General features: G+C 41.4%; 1 protein-coding gene across 5 annotated transcripts in view; it reads right to left on the minus strand.

Annotated features, from left to right (window-relative positions):
* atg4b (autophagy related 4B, cysteine peptidase) overlaps nucleotides 1-22,640 on the minus strand; it is a 30,617-nt gene that overhangs the window by 3,088 nt on the left and 4,889 nt on the right. For 4 of the 5 annotated variants that reach the window (XM_056751430.1, XM_056751428.1, XM_056751426.1 and 1 more), the window contains 6 exons: nucleotides 21,469-21,548; nucleotides 21,082-21,281; nucleotides 19,983-20,061; nucleotides 17,813-17,958; nucleotides 7,843-7,899; nucleotides 7,671-7,761 (listed from right to left, as the gene is read on the minus strand). In XM_056751430.1, the coding sequence (XP_056607408.1) occupies nucleotides 7,671-7,761; nucleotides 7,843-7,899; nucleotides 17,813-17,958; nucleotides 19,983-20,061; nucleotides 21,082-21,281; nucleotides 21,469-21,548 (653 nt within the window). The remainder of the gene's footprint in view (nucleotides 1-7,670; nucleotides 7,762-7,842; nucleotides 7,900-17,812; nucleotides 17,959-19,982; nucleotides 20,062-21,081; nucleotides 21,282-21,468; nucleotides 21,549-22,640) is intronic. The other variant, XM_056751429.1, reaches the window with a different exon arrangement.

Genomic DNA, 22,640 nt, shown 5'->3' on the forward strand with positions numbered 1-22,640 from the left:
GAAAAATGAATTCCAAAGTTTATCAAGACATTTTGCAGGAAAACTTAAAACCATCTGTCCGCCAACTGAAGCTTAACAGAGGATGGACGATGCAACAGGACAACGACCCAAAGCATAGAAGTAAATCAACAACAGAATGGCTTCAACAGAAGAAAATACGCCTTCTGGAGTGGCCCAGTCAGAGTCCTGACCTCAACCCGATTGAGATGCTGTGGCATGACCTCAAGAGAGCGATTCACACCAGACATCCCAAGAATATTGCTGAACTGAAACACTTTTGTAAAGAGTAATGGTCCAAAATTTCTCCTGACCGTTGTGCAGGTCTGATCTGCAACTATGGGAAACGTTTGGTTGAGGTTATTGCTGCCAAAGGAGGGTCAACCAGTTATTAAATCCAAAGGTTCACATACTTTTTCCACCCTGGACTATGAATGTTTACATGTTGTGTTCAATAAAAACATGAAAACGTATAATGTTTGTGCGGTATTAGTTTAAGCAGACTGTGTTTCTCTATTGTTGTGACTTAGATGAAGATCAGAAAACATTTTATGACCAATTTATGAAGAAATCCAAGTAAGCCCAAAAACAAGTTAACTTCAGAAGCAAACTTAGTAAAATAGTTTGGGGCAAAAATATATATATATATAGTCACCCCCCCTCCGCCCACCAGGAAAATCACTTTTAGACACAATAAGAATGCATCTTCGCTTCATCTGTAATGACATCATAATATGCATAAAAAATTAATTTGTATGTTTTCCTTAATCTTCAGATCACAGACTCATTTTTTATATTTTAGGTTTCCACACTGACCGCCTGGATTGCATGTTATGCTCGGCTCACATCACAAGTGTTTTTTGAAACTGGTAAACTGGTTCGATAACATTACTTAAATTAATAAATTAGGTAAAAGAAAATGCCAGTGTAATATTAAATAATAGACATTATTAGGGGCCAAGCCCCACAGCTTCTGTTGGTATTATAAATCTTTGCCAGTGGGAGTTAATGGCAGCCCTTAGAACAGTAGTTAGGAAAAGGATGATATTTTGGCACACTCCTAGTGGTGGTCCTCAACACCCATTGACCAACAAAATTTCTACTCTGCACATGTCATGCACTCATCACGCTTATCACATTCCATGCATTACATTAAGACCTTAAGTCTGCTATTGCTATTTACCCTGTTGCCTTGTTTTAACTGTTGAACTGGACTGTTGCCTGTTGTTAGTTAAGATTATTTAAGCTTGTTTATTTAATAATTTGATGACTGATTGCTAAGGTCTTAGCGTTTTTGTTACGTTGGCACTGAAGTCACATTAAGTTACGGCTTGACATTATAATTTTGCACATATCCACGGAGCTAGTTGATCGCTGTTTGATCCATTTTCCATTCAAATCGTTCAGGCTTTGTTTTGGTAATCGATTAGACAGAATAGCTGTATTTTGTTAGCGCTAATCTCAACACATACTTTGGGCAGTGCCTCTGCGCTTATATGGTAAGCGTCAGCGGTCGTGTTTAGCCATCCTCGCGTGAAGACCGACTCCACCTAGCGAAGACACCGACAAGGCACATCACTTTATTTAGCATTTCTTTTCTTTCATTTAATTGTACACTAACATCATGCGATTCAAGTTTATTCCTGTACTCCATCGCAGACAGTGTTCTCACCCAAGACGCAAGCTCATTCACACCTTCCCTTCTACACCTGTCTCTCTCTGTTGGTCTCTGGAACGGCCAGCCAGCTTTAAACAAGACTGACTTCATTCATGTGTTTGCCAGCCAGTCTGACATTCACATTCAATGTCCTAATGAGACATGGATTCGTCCTGAATACTCAGCCAGACCGGCTGCTCTCTCCACAAACTACTCCTTCTCTCACTCTCCCTGCCACACTGGAAGAGGAGGAGGTACAGGTTTGTTTATCAACGATATTTCCACACTATCTTCCCTATGCAACAATTATTCATTTAAATACCATGCTGTTGATATCACTCTTCCCACTCAGCTCAGCGTTGTTGTAGTTTACCGCCCCCTAGGTCCTCTTCACAACTTCATTGAAGAATAAGATGTGGTGCTCTCATCATTCCTGGAGGATGGCAGCCCTCTTTAGTCTTTGGGGACTTCAACATCCACCTGGAAATACCCTATGCCTCTGACTTCCACACCCTCACTGCCTCGTTCAACCTCATGTCCTTGCAACAGCCTATACTCACAGATCAGGAAACCAGCTTGATCTCATCTACATCCGTAACTGCACCACAAATAACCTTCAAGTCACACCTCTTCACATTTCTGAGCCCTTCTTCATCACTTTCAACATGCTCCTCCCTACATGCACTACAACTACCCCAACACCCGTTTTATTTTACAAGGAGCACCCGCTCAGCTATAGTGACATCCTCTCTTCCCTCCAACTTTGCATCTCTAGTCGCTGATACTCCCACCTACACTTTATGCCCAACACTTACGTCCTGTATAGATAACCTAGATTGCCTCTCCCGCCTACTTGATCTTTGACCTCAGAGGACTTTGCTGTATTTTTCACTGAGAAAACATCATCCATAAGAAAACAATTCTCAGCACCTAAGACCTCGGTAAACACTACCCTCACTTCACAAGAATTAAAGTCTCCTTTTTCATTACTGCAATGTTCTCCTGGCTGAATTTCCTCCAGCTGGTTCCGAACTCAGCAGCACGCCTCGTCTTCCAACCGCCTGAAAGGGCTCATGTGACACCCCTTTTCATCTCTCCACTGGCTACAGGTCGAAGCCCGTATCAGATTCAAGTCACTAATGCTTGCCTACAGGACTATCACTGGATCTGCATCGGCATAATTTCACATCCCCCTACACTCCATCAAAATCCCTGCATTCAGCAAACCAGCGGGGTCTTGTATTGCCTTCCCATACGGGCAGTAAATCGCTTTCCCTCTCATTCACAACTCCTTCTTGGTGGAACATTCTTCCTATCTCGGTCAGGTCAACCACATCTCTCACAACATTCAAAAAATGACTTAAAACCCATCTTTTCTGTGAATACTTGACAGACAAATGAAAAAAAAATCTCTCTAAGCCACTAACACTTACACTCTCTCTTTCTCTCAACAGGTAGTGGTCTAGCTTTTGTTGAAACCAGTAACTTTGTATTGGCACCTATTGTATTATTGCTCCTGTATGACATATCGCTTTTTGCTTTATATATTCTTTGTAAGTCGCTTTTGATAAAGCGTCTGTTAAATGACTAAATGTCAATGTAAATGTGGTCTACTCTTTTAAAAGCTACGCTCGTATGAGTTTCAACCGTCACCCAAAAAGAAAAGCTAGAGTGTTTTTCTCCTATAAATCAGGAAGATTTAATTAAAATTATTGCAACATCCAAACCGACGACATGCTTATTAGACCCCATTCCGACTACTTTATTAAAAGAGTTACTACCTGCTGTAATTGAGCCCATTTGTAACATAATCAACTCGTCTATTAATCTAGGACATGTCCCAGGACCATTTAAACTGGCTGTAATTAAGCCTCTTATCAAAAAACCAAATTTAGACCCAAATGAACTTGGAAGCTATAGACCGATTTCAAATCTCCCGTACTTGTCTAAAATACTAGAAAAAGTAGTGTCAACTCAACTGTGTACCTTCCTACAAAATAATGACATGCACGAAAAGTTTCAGTCTGGCTTTAGACCGCATCACAGCACTGAAACTGCGCTCGTTAGAATTACAAATGACCTTCTTATTGCTTCAGATAAAGGAAACATCTCACTCTTAGTCCTGCTTGACCTTAGTGCTGCTTTCGATACTGTAGACCATAAAATACTACTAGATCGTTTACACCATTATATCGGTATTCAGGGACAGGCACTGCAATGGTTCAGATCTTACTTAACAGACCGATATCAATACGTCCATTTAAATGGGAAATCGTCAAATCTTACGCAAGTCAATTATGGATTACCACAGGGATCGGTTTTAGGACCCTTGCTTTTCTCCATATACATGCTGCCCCTCGGCAACATTATTAGAAAACATGGAATTAGCTTCCACTGTTATGCAGATGATACTCAGCTATATATCTCATCAAGACCAGATGATTCCTTTAAGCTATCCAAACTGGCAGAGTGCATCGAGGACATAAAACATTGGATGACTAGTAATTTCCTCCTTTTAAACTCTAGCAAAACAGAAATATTACTTATAGCACCAAAATTAAGTAAACCGAATATCTCCGATTACAGCCTGCAAATTGAAAGCTGCACTGTTACTCCAACAAATACAGTTAAAGACCTAGGCGTTATATTAGACGGCAACCTGTCATTTAAAAATCACATCTCAAATATCACAAAAACAGCCTTCTTCCACCTTAGAAATGTTGCCAAATTACGAAATAGTTTATGTGTTGCAGACGCAGAAAAGCTTATTCATGCATTTGTGACCTCACGGCTTGACTATTGTAATGCTCTACTTAGTGGTTGTCCTGTATCATCGATAAACAAACTACAGTTAGTTCAGAATGCAGCTGCCAGAGTTCTTACTAGGTCAAGAAAATACGATCACATAACCCCAGTTTTATCATCGCTTCACTGGCTACCCATTAAGTATCGCATTGATTTTAAAATTATTTTAATTACTTACAAAGCCCTGAACGGTTTAGCACCTACTTACTTAACCGAGCTTTTATCACGTTACAACCCATCACGCTCGCTGAGATCTCAAAACTTAGGACTTTTGACAATACCTAGAATAACAAAATCCACCAAAGGTGGACGAGCTTTCTCATACGTAGCACCTAAACTCTGGAATAGCCTTCCTGATACTATTCGAGGGTCAGACACACTCTCCCAATTTAAATCTAGATTAAAGACACATCTTTTCAGCCAAGCTTTCACTTAATGCATAGTTAATGAACAGCAGCTACGCTAATTATTCTCTTTATTCTCTTTCCGCCTCTGCCTCGGGATGCCCATCCCGAGGTAGGAAGAAGTTCCACCATGTCCAGACGACCGACAGATGCCCATCCCGAGGTAGGAAGAAGTTCCACCATGTCCAGACGACCGACAGATGCCCATCCCCAATTGAGATTACACCAGATACAGCTGCAGACTGACTGACCATCCCAGCTCCATCTAAGGCAATTCCACCATCTGCCAAGAGAAATATGACCATCGGACCATCCCAGCTCAGACCACTACATCCCCAACCAAGAGCAAAGACGGACTATTTGTCTTATTAATGCTGAAGTTACAATATTTGGTATTAAATGCTAAACTAAAATCACATGTCACCAGTCTGAGTGCAGCTATGACACGTCAGAGGGGATCTGGCCCTCCCGGTTGAGCCTGGTTTCTCCCGAGGTTTTTTTCTCCATTAATCAATCATTGGAGTTTGGGTTCCTCGCCACAGCAGGGCAGTGTTGGCCTGCTCACCGGGAGACTGCATTCATTCATTTATTTATTTAGAAATTAGATGTTATTTATTAGAATGAACTTACTCGTTGTATAAATACCATGCACTGTGCTGTGTTTTAACTTTTCTGTTTTTCCTGTTTGCCCCTGTAAAGCTGCTTTGAAACAATACACATTGTGAAAAGCGCTATATAAATAAACTTGAATTGAATTGAATTGAATGAGCTTTGGACCCAACCGCACAGAAATGGGCAAACTGATTTTTGATTTCTGGGGCGGTCTTTCGATAAATACCTCTGCAAAGTTGACTGTGCCTGTGACCTTGTATCTTTCTCACATTAAACTATTCTGACCATATGTAACGTGTTGTGCATTACTATACAAAAATTATATTCTTGCATTCATTGTCAATTCTGATATCTGTTTCTCTTGATCATTTTATTTCAGTTATTTTTGCTCTATGCTCTTGTTTCAGCCCCTTGGGGGATTGGCTTATTCCTGTACTCCATCGCAGACAGTGTTCTCACCCAAGATGCAAGCTCATTCACACCTTCCCTTCCCTTGTTTGAAGGTCTAAATGTTCTCCTCGGGTTGCTGGGTCTAGCACGTCAACGGAGTGGCACACCTGATAAACCGCAAGCCTCTGGTCTAAGAGGTTGTGGATTCAAATCTCATGCTGTGCCTTTCTATACAACTTTATATTCTTTCTTTCATTGTCACTTCTGACATCTGGTTCTCCTGTACACTGTATTTCTGTTACTTATATTCTACTGTCATATCAGCCCCTTCGGGTATTGGCCTATGACGAACATAGAATCTCTGAAAGCTCTTCTCGACAGGCACGGTGCTCTAAGTCAACTGAATGGCTCAACCTAATGAAACATACCACAATGTGGCTTGACCTATTGAATCGAGACCACAATGTCGCGGGTTTGATTCCTGAGAGGAACATGTTTTGCTTTTCTATATGAAGTGTGCACTGTGATTTCCTTCTCGGATATTCTTTAAACATATCCGTTTTTCATGTATGTATTGATCTTGTGGCTGTTCACTGTCATAGCTGCAACTTTTGTAATTGTTACATATCGCTACTTACACCCCTATCATCTTTGCTTTGCAGCCCTGTTGTGGGACTGTTTGCTTATTGGCGTGACTCGCTTTGTCACTGGCGTGGAGTCTTTGGGGTCAGCGGTTCCAATCCGGCTGTGGCCGTGTTCTGTACTTATGTGTAAAATGTGTGCTTTGAGTGTGTTTTCACCTACTCTTCTCAACCTGTTCGTTTTTCATGCATGTTCTCTTTCTGCCTTTTTGCCCTCTTTGCTCTGTGCTGGTAAGGCTGTCCTCTGTGTTTGCTGCATTTTGTAAGCTTGGCCCCGTGTCTCTCCTTGCAGCTATATTTTTATTTATTACCATAATGAGCAGTTGTTCTTTATAAATTCATATTCGTTAATTAAAAATACATCAACTAATGCTTATTCAAACATGAAAAAGTACACTTGACTGCCAATCTTGAATTTGGTTTTAGCATAAGATTGGTACCCTTTTCAATACCTAAAAGCCTCTACTTTTCTTCTAAGAACTTAAAACGTGGCCATTGCGTTATAGCCTATGTAAATAAATTTCTAATTAAAGTTCGCACCAATGTTTTTTTTCTCCGTTTTAATCGTACCATTGTTCCTGTTACCTTTGTTGATTTTATTTATTGATACAATGCAGAGCTAAATAAGACAGACACTTACAATGAAACAATAGGGAGAACAACGTTTATATACGGTGGTGATCTAATCAGCAGAATTAGTAAATATGTCTATTTCGATGGTGTGATAACACTGCACAGTTTTAAGTGTTCAAATCATTCAATGTAAAAGTTATTTTCAATGTACCCACTGTTGAGATGCGGTTTCTACATCAGTAAAGTTTGTAACAAAGGGTAACGCGGATATTACGCCATTGACAGGCGGCTGAACGGCCCCGTGTCACTGTTTAGAATGCCGATTTTCTTACGATTTACAAGTAGTTTGAAACATTTGAGATAATAACGACTCAGCTGAACAGAATATATAACACTGGCCTAGTGGAATTTGGATATTTTACAGCAAAATTGTTCCAAACTTTACCTTTAACTTGATTTAAATAAAAAAATATTCCAATATTCGTTTTAAATGAGCTCAAATATTCAAATATGATTTTATTGAGAAATGCCAATCCCATATAAATTTGAATCTGCATAAAATGGATGCAACATATAATATATTATGATTACCTGGAGTGAGATTTAGTACATCAGTAGTGATTAGATGAGATGGCAGACTGTCCACTAATTCAAACATAGGAAGACCTCTACAGTTTGAAACCTGCATAGGCAAAAAAGAGCAGTAAATAGGAGTACAACTAAGAACGAAGGCTAATTAAAAACAAACCAAAAAAGTAATGACCTTACGAATCTGTGCACACCAGTCATCAAAATCCTCCTCGGTTTGACAGAAGAAGCCCTAAGGGACAAAGTTTAGTACAGATGATAATCCAAAAATAAAGTTTTCACACTTGAAATTCTTAATGCTCCATAGATATCAAAATGAAAGTTTTAGTAAAAATAAGTTTGCCTTAAGTACTATTATACGTTTACAGTTGGCAGACGCTTTTATCCAAAGCGACCTACATTGCATTGTATGAAATATTTTTGTTTCTGACTATGTGAAATCTCTAAGGATCGAACCCATGACCTTGGTATTGCTAGTGTCATGCTCTTACACAGTGCTCAGTGATAAACTGATATTCTCCTGAGCTTTGACAGAATTCGGATTTAGAAGATATAACAGTTCAAAACTGATAGTCTGGCACTTGCTTTCAAAAAAAAAATCTAGAAATTCCATGACATCACGCTATACTTCAGCCTCTAGTCAAAGTACTTGTCCAAGCAAATGCGCTTAAGAAATCTATAGAGTCCCACCCCGTCACTACGAGAGCTACTGAAGCGGCGCCACATATCAGCCACTTCATAACACATTTTTTATGTCCGACATGGTTAATGACGCATAGTGCACTAGATGGACAGGGCTCCAGACAAAACAATCAGTTAAGAGCCATTGGCTCCTATAGTGAAAAAAAGCAGGCGCCAAATAATTTTTTGAGAGCCACATAACATGAACTTAAATCTTTAAATCATCCATCCATCCATTTTCTACCGCTTATCCGGGGCCGGGTCGCGGGGGCAGCAGTCTAAGCAGGGATGCCCAGACTTCCCTCTCCCTAGCCACTTCCTCCAGCTCTTCCGGGGGGACACCGAGGCGTTCCCAGGCCAGCCGGGAGACATAGTCCCTCCAGCGTGTCCTAGGTCTTCCCTGGGGTCTTCTCCCGGTGGGACATGCCCGGAACACCTTACCGGGAAGGCGTCCAGGGGGCATCCGGAAAAGATGCCCGAGCCACCTCAGCTGGCCCCTCTCGATGTGGAGGAGCAGCGGATCTACTCTGAGCTCCTCCCGAGTGACCGAGCTTCTCACCCTATCTCTAAGGGATCGCCCGGCCACCCTGCGGAGAAAGCTCATTTCGGCCGCCTGTATCCGGGATCTTGTCCTTTCGGTCATGACCCACAGCTCATGACCATAGGTGAGAGTAGGAACGTAGATTGACCGGTAAATCGAGAGCTTCGCTTTGCGGCTCAGCTCCTTCTTCACCACGACAGACCGGTACAGCGACTGCATTACTGCAGAAGCTGCACCGATCCGTCTGTCAATCTCCCGCTCCATCCTTCCCTCACTCGTGAACAAGACCCCCAGATACTTGAACTCCTCCACTTGAGGCAGGAACTCTCCACCTACCTGAAGTGAGCAAGCCACCCTTTTCCGGCTGAGAACAATGGCCTCAGATTTGGAGGTGCTGATTCTCATCCCAGCCGCTTCACACTCGGCTGCAAACCGTCCCAGTGCATGCTGAAGGTCCTGGTCTGATGGGGCCAGCACGATGACATCATCCGCAAAGAGCAGAGATGCAATCGTGTGGTCACCAAACCCAACGCCCTCCGGCCCCTGGCTGCGCCTTGAAATTCTGTCCATAAAAATTATGAACAGAACCGGCGACAAAGGGCAGCCCTGCCGGAGTCCAACATGCACCGGAAACAAGTCTGACTTACTGCCGGCAATGCGAACCAAGCTCCTGCTCCGGTCGTACAGGGACCGGATGGCCCTTAGCAAAGGGTCCCGAATCCCATACTCCCGGAGCACCCTCCACAAGATGCTGCGAGGGACACAGTCGAATGCCTTCTCCAAATCCACAAAACACATGTGGATTGGTTGGGCAAACTCCCATGAACCCTCCAGCACCCTGAAGAGGGTATAGAGCTGGTCCAGTGTTCCACGACCGGGACAGAACCACACTGTTCCTCCTGAATCCGAGGTTCTACTATCGGCCGGATTCTCCTCTCCAGTACCCTGGCATAGACTTTCCCGGGGAGGCTGAGAAGTGTGATCCCCCGGTAATTGGAGCACACCCTCCGGTCCCCCTTCTTAAAAAGGGGGACCACCACCCCGGTCTGCCAGTCCAAGGGCACTGTCCCCGACCGCCACGCGATGCTGCAGAGGCGTGTCAGCCAAGACAGCCCCACAACATCCAGAGACTTGAGGTACTCAGGACGGATCTCATCCACCCCCGGTGCCCTGCCACCGAGGAGTTTCTTGACTACTTCGGTGACTTCATCCCGGGTGATGGGCGAGTCCGCCTCTGAGCCCTCGGCCTCTGCTTCCTCAATGGAAGACGTGACGGCGGGATTGAGGAGATCCTCGAAGTATTCCTTCCACCGCCGATGATATCCCCGGTCGAGGTCAACAGCTGCCCCCCCTCCACTGTAAACAGCGTTGGTGGGGCATTGCTTCCCCCTCCTGAGGCGTCGGACGGTTTGCCAGAATCTCTTCGAGGCCGACTGATAGTCCTTCTCCATGGCCTCGCCGAACTCCTCCCAGGCCCGAGTTTTTGCCTCCCCAACCACCCGGGCTGCAGTCCGCTTGGCCTGTCGGTACCTGTCAGCTGCCTCGGGAGTCCCACAAGCCAGCCAGGCCCGATAGGGCTCCTTCTTCAGCTTGACCGCATCCCTTACTTCCGGTGTCCACCACCGGGTTCGGGGATTGCCGCCTCGACAGGCACCGGAGACCTTACGGCCACAGCTCCGAGTGGCTGCGTTGACAATGGAGGTGGAGAACATGGTCCACTCGGACTCAATATCTCCAGACTCCCTCGGGATCTGGTCGAAGCTCTGCCGGAGGTGGAAGTTGAAGATCTCTCTGACAGGCGATTCGGCCAAACGTTCCCAACAGACCCTCACAGTACGTTTGGGTCTGCCGAGTCTGTCCAGCTTCCTCCCCCGCCATCGGATCCAACTCACCACCAGGTGGTGATCGGTTGACAGCTCCGCCCCTCTCTTCACCCGAGTGTCCAAGACATACGGCCGTAGGTCAGATGAAACAACAACAAAGTCGGTCATTGACCTCCGGCCAAGGGTGTCCTGGTGCCAGGTGCACTGATGGACACCCTTATGCTTGAACATGGTGTTCGTTATGGCCAAACTGTAACTCGCACAGAAGTCCAATAACAGAACACCACTCGGGTTCAGATCAGGGGGGCCGTTCCTCCCAATCACGCCCCTCCAGGTGTCACTGTCGCTGCCCACGTGGGCATTGAAGTCACCCAGCAGAACGACGGAGTCCCCAGTCGGGGCGCTTTCCAGCACCCCTCCCAGAGACTCCAAGAAGGCCGGGTACTCTACACTGCCATTTGGCCCATAGGCGCAAACGACAGTGAGAGACCTATCCCCGACCCGGAGGCGCAGGGAAGCGACCCTCTCGTTCACCGGGGTAAACTCCAACACATGGCGGCTGAGCTGGGGGGCTATAAGCAAACCCACACCAGCCCGCCCCCTCTCACCCTTGGCAACTCCAGAGTGGTAAAGAGTCCATCCTCCCTCGAGGAGTGTGGTTCCAGAGCCCAAGCTGTGCGTAGAGGTGATCCCAACTATCTCTAGTCGGAATCTCTGAACCTCACGCACAAGCTCCGGCTCCTTCCCTGTCAGAGAGGTGACGTTCCATGTCCCTAGAGCTAGGGAGCGAGGCCCCCACCTTCGACTACCACCCGTTCCACTTTGCACCGGCCCCTTACGGTCCCTCCTGTAGGTGGTGAATCCACGGGAGGGTGGCCCCACGTCGCTCCTTCGGGCTGAGCCCGGCCGGACCCCATGGGGGGAGGTCCGACCACCAGGCGCTCGCATACGAGCCCCAACCCCGGGCCTGGCTCCAGGGTGGGGCCCCGGCTGCGCCATACCGGGCGACGTCACGGTCCTCGAAATTGTAGTCATCATATGGGTTTTTTTGAACCGCTCTTGGTCTGACCCGTCGCCTAGGACCTGTTTGCCTTGGGAGACCCTACCAGGGGCATATAGCCCCGGACAACATAGCTCCTAGGGTCTTTCGGGTACTCAAACCCCTCCACCATGGTAAGGTGGCAGTTCAAGGAGGGATCTTTAAATCACATAATTTTAATTATCCTGTTGTGTTTAAATCTTCCCTCTCATAGCTTTTGCTCAAAAATAAAGTTTTTTCAAGTTGTTTTCACATAAACCAGGTGGAAACCGCAGACTTTTTTTGTTAATTCCACTTAAAATTTGGGAAAAAACTGCAGAATTCCACAGAATAATTATAAATGTGTTTACATTTGTACACAAATATAAATATGTGCAAATGTGTTCAAAAAGAGGCAGATATGTGTTGTTATTGATTGAACTAGAGCTGCACGATTATTCATTGCGATCTCGATTCAAACATCCACACAATCTTATTTAAGGAAATCAACGATTCTCGTGTGTCTATTAACTTACATCGCAGACTAATATCATAAAACTTCAATGTGTGCTGGTGATGCAGCAGAAGCAGATAAAGCGATATTACCATAGGGTATTTAACGACATCACAAACAGTCTTTTCAACCACACACTACTATTATTTCTGTGTCAAATGATCACTGAATTACTGGGATTAAAGCACAGTTGCCAACTCACACGCATGAGACGCGTTTACAAGCTACTACCCAAATTAATCTCACACCAAATAACAGACCAACATATGAAGCAAATACCAGAGGTGGGGGACTCGAGTCACATGACTTGACTCCAGTCGGACTCGAGTCACAATTTTCAGGATATGCGACTTGCTTGATTGAAGTGTTAAAATGACTTGACTTGGACTTGAGAGCAAGTGACTTGAGACTTGACTTTAAATGGAAGACTCGACAATGACTTGAACTTTTAATAAACTAAAGTAATGAAATTAGTTAAAATAATTATTGTGACTCAGCAGTACTACAGCGCCTGTGCCTTTAACGCTGCTCAATTCAAACCGCGCCCAACACGGTGTAACGGCCAATTACTGTAGAGCAGGCACGTTTGGCTATAAGGCCTTTGAACTGGACCGTGAAAATAAAAAAAGATTTGCCAGATGCAGAGTGTGCAACGCAAGGATTTATGACACGACAACCACAACGACGAATTTCATCCGACATTACAAGAACCACAAGGAAAGGTAAGAAAGTAATTTCTTTATAGTCAGTGTAATAAAACGATTACTAATATCATGAATTAATCGTTTCTGTTTGTCATCATTTTGCCTTGGTTGTTTTTTTTATTAGAAATGTGGTCATTGATCATCACTGGTAGGCCTACATTTCATCTCATAATCAGATGAATTGGGGAATCTGGCTATAACGGCGTAGCCCGAATTTTTATGTTCTTAAAACATTAAAAACATCTTAAAATAAAGAAGTGCTTCTCTGTATTACATGTAGGCGAATGTCTATATTAAATGCGCGCATGTTCAAGTGTTTGTGTGGACTGTGTGTGGAAGCTGAATAGCAGCTCGCTTATATACTGCATGACAGGCTGACATGGACGCCAGTAAGATCACTTGCACTTAAATAACTCTTTAAAAAAATTCGGTCATACTGACGAGAATAATATCATAGTTCGAATCTGTTAACTGTCTTTATTTTTTTATACTCCCATTAACAACAAAACGTTTTGTGCTGTAAAATAATTAAACCAAATTAAATGATTTGACTCGAGACTTGATGGTCAAGACTTGAGACTTGACCATATGTGACTTGTTCCCATCTCTGGTAAATACACCTCGACAACAAAACTGCTCTAATGATTATCTTTCAGGGTTGTGTTACATTGTTCTGATAATGCTTCACATCTTAACTAGAAAAGTTTTCAAACGAAACTAACGATTGCAGTTTGTAGCACGGACAAATCCGAGTGCACACTTATTTACCTCATTTTAAAAACACATGAGAAGAGTGTGTGGCCTCTTTGCGTAAATTGCCCTTGCCTGTTAAAAAATGTACTGTAACCCACTGCTTCTTGGGGCTTATTGCTTTTATAAAATGGTTATTCCATATGCTTAGCAAGTTTCATAAAATAAAGTAAATAAAATTATATTTAGGCTATGTGGTGCGGTCAGCTGTTATATATTGGGGTATTTTTTAACGGCTTAGAACTCCGCTCAGCCAATCAGACTGAAGGACCAGAACTGACCGTTTTATAAAAGTGTATTTACGCTAATAGAAGCTGCGCTATTAGAGCTTTTCATCAAGTTGCTCAGCATTTCATGTTTTCAGGTTATTTTAAACTGTTTACAGGTTAGAATTCTGCATTGTTATGTTGATCAGTAGTATCTTTCTTTAAAGACCCCTTCAAGCAGTCAGGATCGATATGGTAGATATCAGGCAAATTTATAAATCTTTCTACCTTTAATTGAAAGTGTCACCTTATGAATGTGTTTTACTGAGAAATATTTCATATACAATTACTTCAATGCATTCATACTTTTTAGGAAGTTAAACTTTTGCATTTAAAGTAAATAAAAATAACACATCAGTTTACTTAACTTCGCAAACGTATGCTCAGTCTCTCTCCTGCTTACAAGTGAAAGTGACGTCTGTGCATGCTCCTTCTCGTGCTCTCCTGTGGCCGTGCCGTGTGGTTTTCTGGGAGAATTGTCAATAAGGGACTAGAAAAGTTGTTACGAACCAGTTTTATATGCTCGAAAAAAACTTTCGATCACTTGGGGAGTGTATCGAGCTAAGAAATACTTTGTAATATGCCCAACTCGTTTGTGGACAAGTTGACCATGTTAAGCATGAGAAGACAGCACGTTGAACATTGTAAAGAAGTCAGATTGCATGACACATCGTTGCAGGGCCGCGTTCACAGGAGAATTGGCTTGTCTTTCATTCTTGTGAACGGATTTGAAATGATCCAGTGGTGTTTTATAACTTCTCAGTGGATAGTTTCGTTTTAAACATCTCAAATATCAAATTGTTCATCCTTAGGCTCATTAAAATCTGTCACACCTAACAGTGCATACTAGTAACACGCTCATGTTGTGTGCGTTTCCTTATCAATAATAAGCGCTACCGTGCTGCCTCATCTAGCATTGGTACGCTGAGTTGAAAATGGAGAGCAGAGCGCTTGCGCAGGGCGTGTGGGGAAAAAGCCCAGCTGCTGAGTAGCATCTACCTACAAACGCGGAGGCTGCACTTTCAGGACCGCATTTCTAGGACCCTAGGTTTCTAGCTACAATGGAAGTGAAATGTGCATCTGCATGTTTTTTGAAGTATGGACGACATTAAGAGAGTGAGTATCAAATGTGAATAATATTTTTTTCATTTAACTTTAAAAACAATCGTGGAAAAAGTATGTAGTCGAAGTGAGTTGATCGTGAATTGCTAAATAGTCTCGAATGCAATGTAGGCTATAGCCACAATATAAGCTTGTAATGCTGTAAAACGAGTTGTAAGTAAATTCTATTAACGAAACCGTAGCATGACTGGCAAGCTTATTTTGATTTAGTGACTATGTGAAGATTATTAATCCTAGGCCTAACCAACACAATATGTAGCACCTCATTGTGAAACCTTGTTAATTACACACATAGTTTTTCCTTTTTAAGTAATTTAAATTAATCTTAATGGTTTAATTGTGACATGCTGACAGGCAACCTGGTTACCACAAAATGCATGTTATGAGCACGTCTCTTAATTTTGACAGTATTTTTATAATGTTGATTGTTACATTTGACATCATAATAATTGACTGTTAAATACCACGTGCTAGATTTTGTCACGTACTGTGTAGTCTATATGAAATTATTTCAAGGACAGAGCTAAGTGTAGGCAATAGTATGACAAAAGATTAATAAACACATTTGTCAAGTGACGTTACTAGGCTTTGGCCTTAGTGGTCACGAATCTATATTAAATATGAAATTTAACTGTTTAACTGAATGTTCATTATTTCATTCATTTCTCTCTCTTTCTCTCTACGCTTTTATCTCACTTAATGAAAACGTCAGCAATGATGTTGGTGAATTTAATTAATTGGACATTAATGAATGTGGTTCATGTTAACATTATTTTGTGTGTTCAACGGTTAATTTGTTATTTTATAAAATATATACAATCTTAAATCTACCCCGAGTTATCACTGCCTCTTCACTCATGTATGAATTGGATGGGCTTTGTGCAATCTGCTTTTATTTGTTATGACATCATCAAATGCAAGTAAACATTCATTAAATCATTTGTATTGTATTTGCTGTCACATAACATTTATACACATTCTACGATATTATTTTTCTTTCATTTAAACAAATGAAACATAAATGCAACTACAATTATTGACCGCTAGATGGCAACTGTAGCCCTACTGAGACTTCTGACAACGCAAGACTTGAAAGTTAGTAACGATCACTTTCGCTAGATCTCCTGAGAGCGCGTCCTTTAAATTGAGAGAGAGCATTTCCTTTAAGAGTCTGAAGAGTATCGGACAAACACAAACAGCAAGTGTGATAGAATATTCCTGCTGTTGTCCTGTCTTGACGTATGTGTGGTTTGGTTTTGATTAACTTAACTTCAGGGGTTAAAGCAAAACATTTCCTGAGCCTTAACTTTCTTTTTGCGGGGTTGCGAGAGAAGACACATACTTTGTCATGTACACATACTTATTTGTCAAACAAAAATTTACATTATTCGAACATTCTTTCTCTTGAAACTAAATAGAAACATGCCATTTTTGAGCGTCTAAGACAGACGTTTCTTTAACTTGATGGTATGCCATGTGTGTATGGACCACAGAATGACTCGAAAGAAGTGGGGGCATAATTATAACCAACAAAAACATAGTTTTATGCAATTGTGGTATGTAAAAACATAGATTATAACTTACCAAATTCATCATAATAAAAATCCTACTTTTTAAAAAGAAAACAAATAAGACTCTAGGGCCTATCGAGGGTGGCATTTTGAGAGCAAAATAAATTGACCAGACCTAATTTTAATTAATTTTGTGCTCTAGTAGAATTTTAATGATTAGTTTCATAGGTATTAATTGGTGATGATATGGCACAAGTCACATCCACAACATCCGCCCCATTTTAATTCTGATTGGCTAGTAATGTTTCATTGGTTGAGAGTGAAAGCCGTTGTTCCTCTCATATCATTGGTAGGCAAACTTATGAACTTGAACATGATATCAATAACATTTTTAAATCTAACCTTTTTTTTAAATAAATCTTTTTTTCTGCAGTCAAACACCGCAAGCTCAGAGATCCGGCGCGGTGCTAGAAATCTTTAAGCCCTGTGAGCTAAATGAAGAGTGTTTGCCCACACACCATTCACTATTCTGCCCTCCTGTGCAGCACACCATTCTGTTAGGGACCCATCCGTCTTAACCACTTTCAACAACATGATAGCTCCTAGAATCCCATGAGCGTAAAAACTCTGCCTTCCTCCAGTGGCGCAGTGCTGTTAAGCACGAGCGCATCACTGCGCTGAGACGGCGCAGGGGGCTGAGGTGGAGAGATAAGACCTACTTTATTTAATTAATTATTTTAATCATTCTCAGAAGGCCTAGAGGCAAAACTTGAATTGCTGATGCCATAAGACCCTGTAACCTGAAACAATGCGTGATACTGCAAACTTGCTCCTTCATTAAATTGTAAGAGACCATTCATAAAGGAGAGGACACGCTCCCGCAATAATAGTGCACGCAATGTCACTGTTTTCAGCTCCAGACCCAGAAATGTTTTGATTTGACTCAGAGAGAAATGATGATAGAAAACTAATTTAACTAAGCTAAAAACACATGTTTTGTATTCCAGTGATTTCATTTTGGTGCATACCTATTTAAAAAGGGGAGGGCACTCGATATGTCTCGCGCTCTCTGCATTTTTCAGTTGATATTCCATCAACATATCAAATAATGCAGCGTCTCCTAAGGAATTTCAGTGGGCCTTTAATCTAGTGACCTTTGGATAATCACAGAGTGAACCCTATTATTTTGAACCCTCTGCATTAGGCTCTACTTACAGCAGCAATGGAGGGGTCAAGCTCACATATATGCATTCGGCAGGGAGGGTGCTGGCAGTGGTAGGACTCATCCAGGAACTGACCATCTTCATCTGGTTCCACAGCAGGCTGAGTGGTGTGAGGGTCTAGGTAAATGAGCTCTTCACCTGCAAGATAGCATAAACAAAAGAGAGGCATTAAGTGGTTTCAAATGAATACACTAAATTACATCAGTAAACATTGACTGTTCTCTGCAGAGCTGCTTTATAGGTGTTTCAAATGTCAAAACATCAACACCGAATCAACATTTTAATTGTTTGGAGCTGATTACCAACATCACTGTCTTTTAAAAAGCCGTGATCATTGAGTGCAATACTTAAAGGGAAAAATCATCCAAGAAACAAAATTTCCCCATGTTTTACTCACCCTCATGGCATCCTAATGGAATTTGACTTTCTTTTGAAGTATAATGCAGTCGGAGTTATAAAACCACATATTGTTTTTCTTCAAAGCAGTTGAATGGGAGTTAATGGGGGGCAAATGACCGCAACAAAAGCTCCCGCACAGAGGAGACAGTATCCTATAGGAACAAAGCGAAACATGCTGCGTTCGTCACCGGAACTTGCATCCTTTGCCGGAAAAACAATCCACTGAGATTTTATGTAGCTCAGTGGTAAGAGCATGTCACTAGCAATGCCTTGGTCATGGCCATGGTTCAATCCCAGGGGTTTGGACATAGTCAGAAACCAAAAAATGTATAATACAATGCGATGTTACTAGTTTTGGATCAAAGGGTCTGACAAATGCATAAATGTAATGTAAATTTAATGATTCACGTGCAGGAGGGGAATAACAGAAGATACACATTATCGTTAATAGCACTCTTAATATGGATATTTCTGTTAAAGGAGTCATATGACACTGCTAAAGCAAATATAATCCTTTGTTTGAGATGTAATGCAATGTGTATACATGATTTAAGGTAAAAAAACTGTATTTTCGACATACCGTGCTTGTTTGCATCTCCTCTTTACCTCAGCTCTCTGAAACGCGCAGATTTTATGCTATGAATGGCCAGTTAACCAGTGCGTAGTGATTGGTCGAATACTGCAAACTTGTGAAGGAAATGTAACACCTCTTACCATCTTTGGAACATCAGGTTGGTGAACCTTCGCTTTTAGGTAGAATTCATGTTTTGTTTTTCGATACTTTAATTTTTGCGTGTTAAATACCTGCATTGGCAACTTATAACACATCAAAACACAGAAAAACACATGTTCAAACCATATGACCCCTTTAAACAAATGCATCGATTCACTTCAAAATGCCTTTGTTAAGACCGCAGAGCCATGTCAAGCAGTTCTTTGATTTATGGATGCACTTTTTGGAGGTCCAAACATTTGACTCCCTTTCAGCCCCCATTCTAAACGCTTGGAAGAAAATACTTGGTATTATAACTTCGACTGCATTATTCTTAAAGAAGAAAGTCATATTCAGTTAGGATGCCTTAAGGGTGAGTAAAACATGGGGAAATGTTCTTTCTAGGCTGAAGAATCCCTTTAACTATTACTACAAAACATACAGTACAACCGAAGCTATAAACAATGTGAATCCCTTCAAGGCACTTAAAATAATTAATGAACCTAAAGGTAAAGCTGCCTTGAAATTGTGTTATCTGTATAGTATAACATGTTATACATAAATACAACTTTCTATTAGGGATGTAATGATACACAGTAAGCCGGTTAAAAATCATAATCACAACTATAATATGTGACGATTCAAGTGTGTTGAGATGTTAAATGAATCATGTAATGAACAGCACAGGCCGCTGTTTTAACTGTAAGCTTGGAAAATGTGTATATGCTGCAATTTCATAAAAAAATGAACATGTTACTAAATTATTTATATATTAAAGAGACTTTAGTATTATTTATTATTATTTGGAATTTGTTTTTAAATTGCAATTTAGTTTTGTAGTTTTAAATATTTTGTTAAGAAATGTGAAGCATTTGAGAAAAAACAAAAGAGCACTTGTCCATTTCTAGTTTGTCTTAACTAATCATAACTAATTGTCTTAACTAAACTATTGTGAGATCAGTATTGTGAATCGTACTGCATTTTGAGCCGAGTGAATCGTTACATCCCTACTTTCTGTAAAGACAAGGATAGGTTGATTAACTTTGCTCACCTACAAAGCCAATGAAGTAGTGAGCACTGTTTGGTTTCCCACCTATTACCCCCAAGGACTGAGGCATCATGAAGCATTGCTGTAGATAGGAAAAGGTCAAACACTTGAATGTCTGATCATTAAACGAGTGGTGAATATTTTCAGCTACTAAACTTTAACAGGTCTTGAATGACTATGTCTATATTTTATGGCTGTCAACGTTAACGCGTTAACACATGCAAATCATTTTTTTTCCTTCAGATTAAAGCGTTCAAATATTTAATGCAAGTAAAGCAACACCCGTTTATTTTGCCATCCTTTGTCTAGCGTTACATTATATAGTTACTTTAATTATACAGTTGCTTTGACGCGTTCATTTTAGATAGACAGCTTCTAGTTGTGGGACATGGCAAAACGCAACACAACAGCGGTCCCGTCTGGTGTATACAGTTACAGGCTAAAGGGTGCGTCAGTGAATCTCTGTCGGACAGCGCAGCAGTATTACGTTCTCTTTCGTGCTTGAATGAACAAAAACACACAAGATTATGCCAGAAAGCCTGTTTTGTCTAACATGCACAGATTTCAACGTGTTAAATAAAATTTGAAATTAATGCAAAGAGTTGTGAAAATGGGAAAGGGCTTCAGCTCTTACAGGGGCCGCATTCTTAAACCTGCTGCTGTGACTCCTATCATAAATGTTAATCAAAGAACAAAATAAAAGAGGAATTCAATGTGTTTTGTAGCTTTATTCTTCATTTAATTTAGAAATATATTATGTAAAGTGTTTGAGAACTTAATTTAATATCTGTATATTTCCTACCTGTTAGACATGATAGCTCTTGATTATACTGTACTTCAATGTTGAATGGCTATAATTATTGTTAAAATAAAGAAAAAATAATCAATTTAATGGAGACATCAGTTTGAGTACTAATATAAAATGATGTTTGTGATGAAATTGTGATGTTGTTTCTACATTGGCGATTAAAAGTGAAATTATTAGAATGTATATGTATATTTAAAAACATGAATTTTATGTGCGTTTAATCACAGAAAAAAAGTTTGATCTAGATTTTTTTTAATCGATTGACAGCACTACTATATTTACAATAGACTATACCTTTAGTGGTTCAAAATAAGCTTCATTGATATCACTTAGGCCCAGTCTTAAAGGAATCAGCAGAACTAATGGTTTCCAAAGAGCAGTCTCATCCTCTGCCAGAGCACATGCCCCCTGTAGATCTCCATTCATCTCTTGAGGTTCCACAGAAGCAGCACATGCTCCCCCCTCAAAGTCCAGCCATGGCATACACAACCTATCTACAGACAGCAAATAAAAATGATCAACAAAATATTTACTGATAGTCATTTACTGCCACAGCAAGATCTTAATATCTGACTTATGTGAAAAAACATGCATAAAAGGTGTATATAAATGGAAACACATAATCAGTAACTAAAACTTAAAACCTGTATAGTCTTATGTGACATTTAAAAGAGAACTCACTGATTTCCTCTATAACCACAGTATTGTCCATAGCTACATGAACTGCCAGTCGGCTCCAGGAGTCAAATACTGCCAGTTTCCTAAATGAAAACAGTTATATATATTCTACTTATTTGCAAAAGCAGAGCATAGGGAGATCGTTGGCAGCACATGCCCATTGTCCTTTCACACCGGCAGTGTATGCAATGCGCACTGCAATGCCTGGATACCACAATACAGCAATGCAATTTCGCATTAGGTAATTTTAAAGTGATTCACGAGTTCGTCTAGCAGATAATAAGGACGGATGATAAGGGACAGATAGTTTGTGTATTTGGCATGCTGTCACAGGGAGAGGGCTCCGAGCTTGGTAGTTCCCCCCAAACTAATTGCTCCATCCCCTTGTCTGGGGAGAGGGCCCGGTATGTGCCGGGACTAGGGTCATTCCCCCCGTTATACTTGCGTTTAATTAACTAATTAGTGAGATTGATGAAATATGCTTTCATTCAAATGTTTTTTTCACTAAACAAAGGAAAGACAAGATCACTTGTGAAGCCTTCGCCACGCCTCTGGATACCGTCATTGGACTAGCGTCCCTTACATAGTTGTCCCTTTAACAGATCTATTGAGCCTGAAGAGACTTTTTGAATGGGCACAACAATGTCAGTGTGCCTTTGATAATGCAAAATCTCTGGCCAATGCTCCCGTGTTGATGGCACCAAATTTTGAAAGATCTTTCTTACTTGCAGTTGATGCTAGTGCTTATGGCACTGTTCTTCTGCAAGAGGATGAGAACGGAATTGAACATCCGGTCACTTATTTTTCAAAAACATTCAATCATCATAAGCATGTGTATTCTACGGTGGAAAAAGAGGCTTTAACCCTCATCCTAGGCATTCAACATTTTGAGGTCTATTTAGGTACAACCTATGGTCCTATCATTGATAACACTGACCATAATACACTGACCTTCTTGAATCGAATGCGCTTGTAAGAATCATGAGGTGGCGCGATATCTTACAGCCTTTCCACTTACAGTTTAAATATATTCGTAGACCTCATTGCTGATGCTCTCTCGCGGCTGTAAGCTATCCCAAAGATATTGGGTATATCTTCTCTTTTACCTCTCTTTCTCTCTCCTTCTCTCTAGTTTTCTCTCCGATGTCCTAGGGCCCAGGAGTCTGGGAGTGAAA

The sequence above is a fragment of the Triplophysa dalaica genome, chromosome 6, assembly GCF_015846415.1.
Source record: "Triplophysa dalaica isolate WHDGS20190420 chromosome 6, ASM1584641v1, whole genome shotgun sequence".
Taxonomy (NCBI): Eukaryota; Metazoa; Chordata; class Actinopteri; order Cypriniformes; family Nemacheilidae; genus Triplophysa; species Triplophysa dalaica.